Raw genomic sequence first — 13,229 nt, 5'->3', positions numbered from 1 at the left:
ACGTACTTTATGCCGTCCGCTCCGTTCTCGAGTACCGTGCAGTCGTTAATGTGCGTCATTCCGTACGAGCTGTTTACGTAAATTCCATATCCTGATCGGAAGCATCGTCGTCCTTTATTTGTTCAATTTGATTTACTTAAAATTGTCTTAAAAAAAAAAAAAAAAAAAAAAAAAACCCGCGTTACATACCTTTGTTGTGTTGCACAGTGCAGTTGTTTATAGCGACCGGCGCGTCCGGCGCGGTAACGTTGATACCTGTAAGAGCGGAACGGAGAACAGAAATCGATTCCATTCTCGGCGGCACGCCTTCCACGTGAATCGCCGATGTCACGTTGTTCTCTCTCCCAGTCCCGGCATATCTGTTTGTCAAATCAAACACGACAAGATTTTACATTAAGCCTCTAGCGTACTAACGTCCATCGATATTTTTGCGCGAAGATACTCACTCGATCACTACATGCCGTAAAACAGACCGGGACAGACGCACGTTGAGCGTGTTCTCTTGAATAAGTTGCGTGTTGTACAACGCGTTCTCGAATCGTAATCCTCGCCAATGCTTGATCGCCGTGGTTGCGCCATCGTGATAAGGCGAGCAAGAAATACCCAGATCCGGATGGTAATCTGCAATTTTTTGACAAATAATTTGTGTAAAAAAGCTTTTTGTATTTTTAAACAAATAATTTTTTTAGATAACATTAAAAAAATTCTCACTAAAATCTTGGCGCAAATCCGCTTTATTCGATCATGAAAAATGAAATGTCTGTGTGTCGCGCCTTTTCGCTCACAATTGCGAAACGCGAGTGTGATGACACCGATTCTGATGAAACGACGAAGGAATTTGCAACTCACCGCAAACACCGGCGCCCAATTGTCTCTCCGACCAACGTTCGCAACTGGTCAGCTCGGACTCAATGCCGCGACAGCCTGGGTCCTCGTAAAGAAGACGCGGCTTGGACGGCCACTGTCTGTCGATCCATGACCACCACTGTCCGCCCTGATAACCGAGCTGTCGGCAAGCTGTTTCCAAGTCCGCGCGAGTCCAGCTGCAAGATGCGCGAGAAGAGATTTTAATTACATGTACAATATCTGCGGCGTTATCTCCTCATTGTTGTACGTGTGTTACTACAAGCAATACGTTTGTCGGTTACGTACTTTCGCGAGTTCGTGCAGACGGAACGCCAGTGGCCTCGGTGGAAGAGCTGCAGTCTTCCCGTTAACGGACTCGGTCCGTCGACTAGACGTATCAGAGGAGGTGATGTCTGACTATCCTGCGTTTTCACTTCCGCCGCGGTTAAGACAATCGGATCGTGTGCGTTGCCCTTAACAGAAAACAGGAAAAAAACAATTTAATTACGTGTGTCTAAACCTAATAAATAAAAAACCTATAAATAAGTTCTTCCCTAATTAAAAAAAAAAAAAAAGTAAAATATTGGATTAAAATAACAGAAGATAATCTTCGCAGTTTGAAGATCGAGAACATCTCTCAGAATTTTTTTTACTGTAGTTTTTTGTTTTCGTTCTCAGTTTACGCCACGAATCTCGCGCGAGGGCCGAAAAATTCCAGTTACGCAGCTGATCCGTGCCAAGAGCGCGCGTTGCCGAAGGTCTCGGCACTTCTTCTCGGGAGTCTCTATAAGCGGATTACCGAGGTCGTCGGGTTAATCGTGCGGGTCAAGAACCGTCGGTTGACGCGTGACCTGAAACGCATCGCTTAGAAGAGCATTTTAGAGAAGCGGCGCGGTGCTCTGAATCACCTCGAGCACGGATCGTCGTTTCGCGCATCCCGTTCTTAATCATCCGATTAATACTTTCAGCGTACCACGCGCGAATAAGAAGAAGTATATTCATTTACAGGGACTCTCGGACTGCTCGTCGTTTTCCCTTTAAACGTGTTTTAGGACATTTAATCCTCTGTCACGTACGATAGCGCCTAACACACAATCGTATCTGCTCCTATATATCACAGGTGGAACTTGATAAGCCGCGCAGCGGCGGCGTGCGCGGGTTAACATCGTTGAATAAACTCGTCGTTATCTGCTTATCCCTGTGAAAACATCGAACGGGGAGAGCACAGATACAATTTTTTCAATAAGAGATTCCGATTTTTTTTCCTCCGCTTTCTGGTTTTCGTACCGAGTTACTCACAATTTTTGCGAGAATCAAAATGTGAGTCACCGCGCGTTTTGCGAAACATTTTCCTTCACTTTTCCTTTAAATTACAAAGCGATTTCAAACGAGTTTCAACAGTATGTTCAAAAATATCGCAGATATTTTTTTTAACGTGTCCTTTTCAAACGATATCTGGTGATTTTTAAGCACAGCGTTGCTGAATCCGCAGAATATGTAATTGAATATACGCGTGCTCCTTTAAAATTGTTACCCGCGTGACGTGCAATTAAAATAGCAACAAAATAAGCGTCTAATAACACCTTGCTCAGAGGCGTATTGACGCGCGGAGTTTTTTTATATTAAAAAACACGCACGCGGGATCACAGCGCTGTGAATCCTATCTTGCTAATACGTTCACGTCCGTAATGAGACAATAAACGCGACGATGCTCGCGTGTTCGCGGCGTTTCCGGTGTTAGCCTCGGTGTGTCCTCCGCTCTGCGCGCGCGAAAGGACTCTTCCCTCTCCCTCTTTCCTGTCGTACGCCCATCGCTCTTACATTCTTTCGCGATTGTGTACACATTTATTGAATTGAATAATCGTTTTAGAATCGAGGCAAAGGCCTCGCTTCAATTGCAACGACGGACGGAGTAATTTGTCGGATAAATAAACTAAAAAGCAACGTCGATATCTTATCGGGATCGCAATCAACCTGTTATACAAGTTGAACAGATATATATTTACAATTTAAACAAAAATTACAGAGATATTTCGCACGCACGATGTGATTAAAATAAACTAAAGCAAATTTTTCAAATAAATCACTTTCTGTGAATCTGATCTCGCTTTCTTATACGGAACGAAATTACACTTGTGATTTTAATTGACGCTCGTAAAAATCTTATTACCGGAATCTACGTGGGTGATTCGTCTCGCTGGTAAAAAAGGAGAGCGATAAAAGTCGTCAAACATCGACGAAGTAGTCCGTAACGCGCGCCCAACCAAGGAGGAAGATATTCGACAGTTACGACGATCGTATAATCCGTACCGGAAGAATGAATTGAAGCCAACCGCGGGATATAAGATTACCAGGCGCGAGAAAGGATTTGTTTTTACGGGGATATAAAATTTCACGTGTGCGCTTAACGGAGTTCGCACGGTAGATTTAGTTTCTCTTTCTCTGTGCCGTAATCTATACAGTTTTCTAATATTTACACACGTAATCCTTTTCATTTAATTTATTATATAATGTGAAATAATCAATAAATGCGTAATAAAGTTATTATTATTGTTAAAGCAATTGATATAATTAGTAGTGATTAATTATTTGTATATCAATCATTGTGTGTTACATTATATTAATTATTGTTATGTTATTACTTATTACGTACACTAATTGTTTTATATTAATAAAAATAAATATATTAATAAGAATAATAATTTGTTTAATATGTTTACGTGGGGCACACTTTGAAAAGTCTCAAAATTATAAAAATTCAAACGTCAAGTGTGTGAAATCTATTTAAAATCTATTTAAAATCTATTTAAAATCTCGTTACACATCTCGACAATTTTCTCAACGCAGGAAATGTGTTCGTAATATCAATTATGAATCACGTTCATTTAAGTTTACACACATACTCATACTCATCATCTCCGCTTATGAAACTCGCTGATAACGCATATATCTTCGTTCGTATGACTCCAATCTCGTTATCAATGTTACAACGGTATCGATTTCCAACGAAAATTGACGACACACAGAGCGCCTCCGGCCGGTCGGAGTAGCGCTTTTATTATCGATAATAAAAACGCGCGTCGAGAATTTTAACGTATCCTTTCTACACCGCGCGAGCGGCGTTTCGAAATTTCACTCGGAATCGCAATCCGCAAATTGGTTTCTCAGAATCTAATTTATCATTTCTTCGAGTGCAACCTTTTCTCTCCGGGCGTAAATGTAGTATAAAACACGTGTACTACACATTTGCACGATGCGCCGCGATGAGTCACGTTCATTCAACGTATCAACCCGCGCGCGCACGCACACATACGTCTGTCGACGTATGATATTCTTTCTTCGGTAAAACTCTGCTGCAAGGATGCCGTCTGCAATTATTCACGCTCGCATTGGTGCAGACACCGTTGCGCGTATCCAATAAAGTTTCCGTACGACTGTGTGCTGCATCCTCGATTCTCTCCCTTCTTATCAGATATTTTTAATGCTGCGATGTAAAACGTAGATAAACAGAAACGGGACACACAAAGTGTGTGTTTTTTTACGCAACACATAAAAGCTTCTCTGTGTGTGTGTAGGTATATCTGTAAAACAAGTTTTGTATATTTAGCGGAGATAAAAGAGAATTGACTTAATAGTTCTACTAAAAACTCTCATATCATGATCTCGCGCGCGCGCGCGCGCGCTCCCGCCACAACGACCTGGTTGTTGTGCGAGAAACAAACTCCTCAACACCCGCGTGAGCGCACATTAGCAAACAAAAGTAACGGTTGAAAAATTCATCGCGCGCTTCATGCGTGCGCTCGAGAGACTCCGATCTTCACGGCGAATGAGAACTATTCGCACGATGTTTATCAAAAATACGGCCGAGTGAACGTAACAATGTGCGATAAAAAAACGGTGGTGTGTCGCGAGTCAGTGCGCGATGCGCAAAACTAACGCGTCGAACTCGTCTCTCAACGACAAAAGCAGAATGTTCTGAACGAAATGTGTCATTTCATGATTCTATCTGTCGCGGCAACGCTTTTCCATAAAAATATACTCGCGGACACAGAAACGCAAGCGACTTCGAAAAGAATGTTATCTTAATGGCTCGATCTTTGTCTGGTTGTTAAAATAATTAAACGACGTATTGTGTGCCACTTTGTGTGCCACGAGGGGACACTGTCGAGATGTTTTGACATAAGCGACAACAGAACCCGGACAAGAAGCCTTTGTTCTCGTCGCGGGCGAAACAACGAGCCAGCGCGTCGTATACCACCACCTCCTGGCTTTCTCCACTCTTATTCTTACGGCCTTTTTATTATGGCGTATTTTAACGAAGATTTTTTATTTACCTCGGCTGTTATGACGCCGCGAACGGTGATGCCGACCATCGGGCCGAAGTGGATCCTCACACCCGGTTCGATTACGAGCTCGCCCTCCTTCGCGACGAACAGATCCTCGCGCAGCAAGTAAGGACTCTTCGATCGCGACAGCACCCTCTGACTCCGGACGATGTGGCCGCCGCGCAGCTCGTACAGATCGCTGTTGTTCACCGAGCTCGAGTTTATCGACGGCGGTTCCGTGTAATAAATAGAATAATTTTCGTACCTATTGTTCGCCCGAGCTCCGGCCAGTACGGCCAGAACCATCAACAAAGCGTGCATCCGGTGCATCTTCCGGCGCATGTTTTCTTGTTTTTTTTTTTTTTTTTTTGTTTTCCCCTCGCCGCGTTCAGACAGCCGTTCGAACCATCGACGAGAAGTCTTTGAAACTCACTGGAAAAAGAATTGCACTGTTCTTGACTCACTGTTCGATTCGCACACCGTCGTCGTGAATATAGAAAACCGGTAACTTTAATATTCAGACGAGATCAGCGACTGGAGGGAGAGGCAATGACATTTAAAGGCAAACGGTTTTGCCTTTCCTAGGTTTCTCGACGAGTCTTGCAGATCTTCGAGATGAACTCTCGTCGCGTTCCGCTCGAGCGTGTGCAAGTACGAACACTGGAATAGAAAAAAAAGTTCGTGACGTTCGCTCGGCGCTGACGATGACTGGACTTTAAAAGGAATCATCCGTTTATCGCCAACCGATTCTCGGACCGCGTCACTCGCGGCGAATCCGATCCGTGTATCTTAGTTTCGCGCAACATATGATACTTTCACTGAGCAGAAGCTTCGGGCGACGATTAATCACGTGTGCAAGAGAGACGCTCGATCCTCTTTCGTTCGTATCTTCTTTGACGGGTTATCTCTGGGAAAAAATAATCGAAGAAGCTTTAAAAAATGAATGAACACACAGTGTGGTTTTCGAGTTTTGATATATATGAGCTAATTAATCACAATTAGAGAAAATATGAAATTTTTTTCAATTTAAAATATCCGAAATTTGTACGAGATAATCTCCCGATAGATATTTTTGTAACGATCATCGATCGCGGCAACGCTGGCTGCGTGTCTTTAAAAATTCTCATCGCGCGTCCCGACCGTTCGTCTCGTTACCGATCACCGCGCACAAACCGTTCGTCCGCATCGCGCCCTTCACGCACACGTGCGTGCGACTTGAGACAACGCGACAAAACGTCACACAAAGAGACACACACAAGGTGGGAGAATTTGCCTGCTGCTTGTCCCGCGCGGACACTTACCGATCCTACCTGAATATACACGAGCGGGTTCGAATTCGAACGTTAACCTCCTCCTCCCTCCGCTCTTTCACGCGCGAGGGATCGCGCGCGCGGTGCCAACGGACCCGTAACTCTCCGCCGTTACTCCGACAAGCTTCAACCTCGTTGATTCCTCTCGTTTTCATGTAAATCGCAAGCGCGAGTTCGCTCCGCTGAGTTTATCCGCGCGTTTCTTCTCTCTTTTGTGTTCCGTCCGTTTCACAATTCTTCTTCCTCGGTTCTTTCTTCCACGGTTTTGTTCGAAATCGGATCGGAGTTGCTTCATCGATCACCCTCGATCACGAAACCGTCGATGGGTACTCGTGAATCATCGACTACGCCGATCGATCGATCACCAAGTCGCGCGATAAATCCTTTCGGCCGACGGAGCGACGCCGTTTTGTCGATCATCCGCAAAACAAGACAAGGAAAGCCTCTATCTGGATCGTTCTTTCTGTCTCTCTCTCGCTCTCTTTCTGATACTCTGTGGGTGCGGTTTTGTTTCTTCTTGCGTGTACGTGCAACACGCGCGCTTACCGTAGATCGTTCCTTGCGCGATCCCCCGTCGCCGTCTCTCACAGAGGCACCGCAGCCACTAACGTCGTCGCCATGGTGCAACTCGTTGCAATTCGCTCACTGGTAGCGCGTTGACGCTACGATACACCTACTACGTCCAAGTGGTAGAGCAAGGGTCACGTGACGCCGTCGAGCGTATACGTCACGCAGGTTGTGAAACAGGTGAGTCCGTCCACTCGACTACGCTCTTGTACTAGGTGTCTTGAAATTATCTTTGTGCCGTTCACGAGAGAGAGAGACTGCGAGATTCCTTTCCTTTCTCATCCATCTGAGACTCGTGATTGACGTCTTCGTTTTCAATAATCTGTCCCTACGATTTGTTAATGAATGAATATATTAAAAAAATAAACAGCTAGCTGAAATGAAATAAATAGAAGAAAATTATTAGCCACATGGACAAGATTACATTCTAAAAATTTTTTTATACACGTATTGAAAGTCTACGAGTGTGGCCAAGATAGCCCGAGATAGCGCAAACATTTGAGAGACATCTTAAAAAATGTCCTAAAGAGAATTAAATGTCCCATCAAAATTACTTTAGTACTCATCTTTTTTAGATATACTTTTGCATCTTTTAGTACCTTCCGGACTTTTCGCGCCGCCCGGGAGATCCTCTATTTTTTGAAACGGAAAAAGAGTCTTTTCGCACAAATTGCCCACAGAAGCTGCGGTCAAAAGAAACATCCGATGATGTTGGAACACACATTGTATAATGTCCATTCATCGTCGCTGTTCATCGCATTTTTACCTGCGTATATGTTTGCGGGTGCTACCAGTGAAAATAAGGCTTTTTTTTTTTCCTCAAAACGAAGAAAACTCTTCACCGCCATAATTGAAGCCGGGAAAATTGTATCTCCCGGAAACAAAATGTCTACGCGTCGTCGGGACGTCGTCGGCAAACCTGTTTGGAAAATCGAAACGATCAGTTTTCGAATAGTTTTCAACGCGTTTCGATTTCTGCTAACCTTTCGTAGCAATTTGACGAGATCTATGAGGAAATGGGGAAATCCGATGTTTTCACGACGTTTATAAACGGCGTGAGATATGCGATGGGTTAAAGTGTTCGAATGTCTTCTAAAAAAAAAACAAATATCAGAAGACAAAAGAATTCCTTTCCGTAGGTCTGCTCCGCGGGGACGCGCATTCTTCACATTCTCCGTAGATTTTCGTCAGCTACAGAGGGCGTCACTTGAAACGAAGCCAAGAAGAGCTCGTTTTATCTCATGTTGAAAAGTTCACCAATTGCTTTATCGATAAACACATCAAATGGTTTCTCACTCTTGGTGTGTGTGGAATTCCTTTATGTGTGTTTGTTTATCATTTCAGGTTAGTACCTCGGTGCCAGGACTTGAGAATCACGACTGTTCTCATATATATATATATATGTCAAATGTAAATAATAATAAATATAAAACGAGAAGAGCGGGGAAGAGAGTAGTGAAAAGTGCAAAATTTCTCCGGTTCCCAGTTTATAATCAAACGTTTGCAACAGTGTTTGTGATCGATAGAGATAGATCGTATTTAAATTGATTTCTTGTCTAGACAATATTGTGCTTGTCTCATCAACTTTCTTGCTTGATTTGATTTTGTTGTATATCTATTTTTTTCTGACAATACATTCGTATTTTGCTTGTGACAACATAAAACGTGGCTATAATCTCCGCTACAGTAGACTCACATCACTTGTCACGATTGTCCATACTGCTCTTTAAACATGACTAGCTTGATGGTTGTTTAGTTTCTATTTAATTCTTTTTTGAACGTTTTTTTTTTTTTAATTGACCACTTTGTGCTTTTCTTGTGTAACATATTTACAATAAAAAAAAAAATCACCATTGTTACCAAGCTGTATAATATATAAGTATACTGTTAAAGTTTATAATCACACACACACACACATTGATTTTGCAGCAAATGTTAACTGGTTCTGTATATTGTAAGTAACAAGTTGCAAAGACAAGAAAAACTTACTTCTTTTGAAATCAACTAAGTACTTTGTTAAGTACTTTATTACATTTGTCAAAATGACTTCATTTGTAGCCGATATATTGGTTACAGCAGGTAATATTTGCAAATTTATATATATATGTTTAAATCCTTTAAATACTCAATGACTAATATTTGTAATTACAATAATGTGTCAAATAGATTAATTTATGAAATGACATTATGACATAATAAAAATTATAAATATATGTGAAGATGATTATGAATCTTGTTTACAGGCAAGCTGAAAAAAGAAAATCTTCAAAAAAGTATTGTAGAAATACAGAAGGAAATCCGAAAACTAGAATATGAAGTCAAAGATTTCATGGATGAAAATTATGTTGAGTTCAATGCAAAATTAACAAGAGACATGCATCTGGTTAAAAAGACCGAGCAGCTGTTAGAAGAATCGGATATTTTAAATACAAAAATTAATGATCAAGTATGTATATGTCATTTTTCACACTTTTTCAGAGTGAGTTTAATAAAATAAAACGAGTATTCGCTTATTTTTATTATATAGATCAAGATAAAGTTGTCTGGTTCGAAAAAAGAGTTACACACTCTGTTAGAAATGTTAAACGAATCAAACATTAGCCTGCAATTAACTAATCAATTAATACAACTGCACGAGTATATAAAATCAATAAAAAAAACACAAGAAGAAGAGGAATATGTTGATACCGCGGTGACTCTGCAACAAATGCATTCCCTGTTAAACAATCCTCACGATCTGTTATGCGATCTTGAAATCTATTCTGCGATCAAGGACGAGTACTGCAATCTATTTCGTTCGTTTTCGATAGAAGCGTCCAACCTGTTGAATGATCGAATTTGCTGGAGCAACGAGATAATCAACGACAAGCCAATGAACTCCCTCACCATTAAGAGCGAGTATGACGATATACAAAAACTGATGCAAGGACTGCATATTATTGATCATCTTGAAAATAATCTCCAATTACTCTCGACAAAATTGATGGACTGTATAATCAATCCCATCATTCACGATCATTGTTCGGTGCTTGTTGTCAAAGAAAAAGTGTTTATCGTCGAAATATTGGAGAGGAAGAAGTTACCGTGTTACGAGAGCGTATTGTATAATTTGACACTGCTCTTCAAGTTTATTCATCAGCATTTGAATTTGACAGTAACGGACGACGAGACGTTTCTGCAGAGATTGCGACCTCATTTGCTGGAGCAACTGTCTCACTCGTTAACGACAGATTGCATCTCGCACACTATTCCAACTTCTAACGCAGATCTCAAAAACTTCGAACCTGTTGTTAACACGACAAACGAATTTCAAGATTACTTGATAGAAATCGGTATTGTGTAGTATTTTTTTTTTCCGGCAATAATAAAAGTGTGTGATGGTCATGTCAAGCGTTTAATTAACCGTGAAATTTCAGGATTTCTTCCTAAAGACCAACTCTTCCTGTCGAAATATACCAGTAACATTGACAAGCTTTTCATTGATAGGATATGTCAGGACTTCTTGGTCAAAGCTAGGATTATAATGAGAAAAGATCTGCACGATTCCGTTCGATATGAACCACAAGTAATCATTTAAATTATTGTGTTAATAGAGTGAGAAAGCGCGATGTTTCGATTTGTAATTGTTCTCTTATCACAGGATCCGCCTAAACTTATTAACAAAGCATTTAAAAATGGATGCGATGTAACCATCGAAAAGAGAATAAGCGATATGTCGTTTTTTCTCCCAAAATGTCAGATAAGGTATGTTTGATTAAAATTCTGAAATTTATAATATTTATATTTATACACACGTACATATGTATATAATGTAATATTTTATCACTCGTTTCAGCAAAAATGCGCAAGAAACATTAGAATTAGCGAGAACGATACTGGACGAAGCGTGCAACAGTTTGGACGCTTGCGCTGTTAAATTATTTCACACGTGTAGAAATGTGTTTGACATGTACGCCGGATTGGTACCGGAACATCATAAAAAATTCCTGGAAACAATACCGCAACAAGTTGGTAAGAATAATAAGAAAAAAAAAAAAATGGTGTTCTTAACATAAAAAGTTAACATGTTATTTTATTCTAATATCAATTATGTTTTCAGCTCTATTTCATAATAATTGTATGTATCTCGCTCACCATTTGCTCACATTGGCACACGAATACAGAGACAGATTCTCGAAGAATGTGCAAAAATATAATTTAACATTCGCGGATCAAGTCACGGTGCTTCGCGATGCTGGCTCCCAGTGTTTCTTAGAACACATGAAGTATCAGAGAAATATAATTTTCGACATCATCAAAGATTCAGGTTTTGTAATTTTAGTTTGTAAACTGCAGAAAAAAAAACATATTCTCGTTAACTAAACCGTTTTCCGAGCAGGTTTTACGGGATTGGGTCTAACGGCCAAATTAGATCCCAGCACCGAACGTGCGTTGAGACAATGTATCAGGCAATTGGAATTATTGAAAACCGTCTGGCTGGATGTATTGCCGACAAATGTTTACTGCAGAGCTGTTGGTTAGCCGCCGATTCTCTCGCTTCGTTTTTACATATTTTGCTAGCCTAGGCTCTTCTAATTTTTTTACATCATTGTCGTAGGATGTATAACAAATTCCATGATTGATGACATTATAACGAAGGTCGTATCCGTCGAGGATATTCCAGCTAAAGTAGGAGCAGAACTGGTGTCTTTATTCAACTTGGTGGAGAAACGACTGCCCCAGATATTTCCCGTAAGTGTATAATTAAATAGAGAAAGAGAGAGAGAGAGAAAGAGGAATGCAAATTTATATCAAAGATTTAATTTGATATAAATTTTTATTTTTTAATATTGCGAAAGTACATTTTTTTTTTTTTTTGCATACAGAAGACACAGAGTTATACTCGGGAATCCCCCAGCTGGTCTCTGTAAAATTAAAGAATGTTATTTAATAAGACAGACGTGCACACATGCACATGATGATATGCATAATCCACATAATTTTGTTTCACAGGATCAACAGATTCAGCAGCATGTGCGTAAGTGGGGAAAATTTCTGGAATTGATTAAGGTGCTCGGTGCATCCCTGAAAGAAATCGAACTCAGATGGGACAATGGGAAGGGACCGTTGGCACAGGAATTTACCGCCGCTCAAGTTAAACAACTGATCCGAGCGTTATTCCAAAATACCGACCGAAGATCTAATCTCTTAGCTTCTATAAGATAAGAAATTGTTTGTTAAATATTAAAAAAAAAAAAAAAAAACCAATTTAGAATACACAGAAGTGACGAATATAAGTTTAAACTTGCGTTCCGTGCGAATGATATCGAGATATTTATATTATACCCGAGACGATGTTCATATAATTTTATATACCTTTTTATACGAGAAAAAAATTATATGTATCGTCATTATAAAAATTAAAATACAAATTGCCACGGTATGCTTTGGCATTACGATTATCTAATCTAATGTTTTTTGAGACACAAGACGTAATCGCAGTTCGGCTTTTTGAAAACTGACATATCAAGACACTTAACACTGAAAATCGTACATAGGATTTTTTAGCGGCTTAAATATATTTTTTATACGTGACTCGTTGTAGAAAACATACAGAAGAATCCGAGGTAATTAATTTTTTTCAGTGTTAAGTAGAATACTGTTTAATGCACAAATTGTATAATATAATAAAGACAAATGTTTTTAAATAACATATACTTACGTGAAAAAAGATGCTTATTTAAACTTAGTTACATATCTCTAGATTGAAGGAATCTAAATTTCTTCTTATTGAGGGTTTGAATTCGAAGTATTAAAAATTGCACATGAAGAGAACGTCAGTGTGCAAACAGAAATGTATCACTTGAAAGATTGAGATGTGATGATACATAATGAAATTTTACCGTACATTTTTATGTTACTGCAAAAAATTCAAGTTCTTGTACACAGCCCCATTTAAGCAATTTTGATTTAAAAAAAACAAAAAAAAAAAAAGAAAACCATGATATTAAGTCATAATAAATTATAGAAAAAAAATCAGACAGACAAATAGACAGACACAGACAGACAGACAGACAGACAGACAGGCAGGCAGGGTGGCGGGCAGTAGTGAGAGCGCAAATCATTTAATATCTCAATTTCCAATTCCATATCATTTACAGTGGATGCAATATACATCATTACTATTATTTTTTTTTTTTTT

At 39.9% G+C, this 13,229-nt stretch overlaps 2 protein-coding genes across 7 annotated transcripts in view; one reads left to right on the top strand and one right to left on the bottom strand.

Moving 5' to 3' along the window:
- Nucleotides 1-7,069, bottom strand: part of LOC109856079 (protein bark beetle) — a 16,225-nt gene extending 9,156 nt beyond the window's left edge. The window contains exons 1-7 of one of the 3 annotated variants that reach the window (XM_020430947.1): nt 7,028-7,069; nt 5,181-6,078; nt 1,153-1,319; nt 850-1,043; nt 447-621; nt 190-359; nt 7-91 (exon numbers count right to left, since the gene is read on the bottom strand). In XM_020430947.1, the coding sequence (XP_020286536.1) occupies nt 7-91; nt 190-359; nt 447-621; nt 850-1,043; nt 1,153-1,319; nt 5,181-5,513 (1,124 nt within the window). In that variant the 5' untranslated portion in view covers nt 5,514-6,078; nt 7,028-7,069. Of the gene's footprint in view, nt 1-6; nt 92-189; nt 360-446; nt 622-849; nt 1,044-1,152; nt 1,320-5,180; nt 6,079-7,027 lie in introns of those variants that run through there. The other 2 variants (XM_020430948.1, XM_020430949.1) reach the window with 2 other exon arrangements.
- Nucleotides 7,070-7,140: 71 nt separating this feature from the next.
- LOC109856080 (centromere/kinetochore protein zw10 homolog) lies at nt 7,141-12,740 on the top strand. Of its 4 annotated transcripts, none has more exons than XM_020430954.1 (11): nt 7,141-7,228; nt 8,978-9,127; nt 9,292-9,494; nt 9,576-10,380; nt 10,465-10,613; nt 10,689-10,792; nt 10,884-11,059; nt 11,148-11,354; nt 11,427-11,564; nt 11,646-11,779; nt 12,041-12,740. In XM_020430954.1, the coding sequence occupies exons 2-11, from the start codon at nt 9,091-9,093 to the stop codon at nt 12,251-12,253; spliced, it is 2,166 nt and encodes a 721-aa protein (XP_020286543.1). In that variant the 5' UTR covers nt 7,141-7,228; nt 8,978-9,090; the 3' UTR covers nt 12,254-12,740. The 4 variants fall into 4 exon arrangements, with proteins under 4 accessions (XP_020286543.1, XP_020286542.1, XP_020286539.1 ...); XM_020430953.1 differs by lacking the exon at nt 7,141-7,228 and adding an exon at nt 8,285-8,392; XM_020430950.1 differs by lacking the exon at nt 7,141-7,228 and adding an exon at nt 8,382-8,458.
- Nucleotides 12,741-13,229: the final 489 nt, after the last annotated feature.

The sequence above is a fragment of the Pseudomyrmex gracilis genome, unplaced genomic scaffold, assembly GCF_002006095.1.
Source record: "Pseudomyrmex gracilis isolate BER0280 unplaced genomic scaffold, ASM200609v1 scaffold_106, whole genome shotgun sequence".
Lineage (NCBI taxonomy): Eukaryota > Metazoa > Arthropoda > Insecta > Hymenoptera > Formicidae > Pseudomyrmex > Pseudomyrmex gracilis.
Note: the sequence above shows the minus strand (reverse complement) of the source record. Positions and strands in the feature narration are given on the sequence as shown.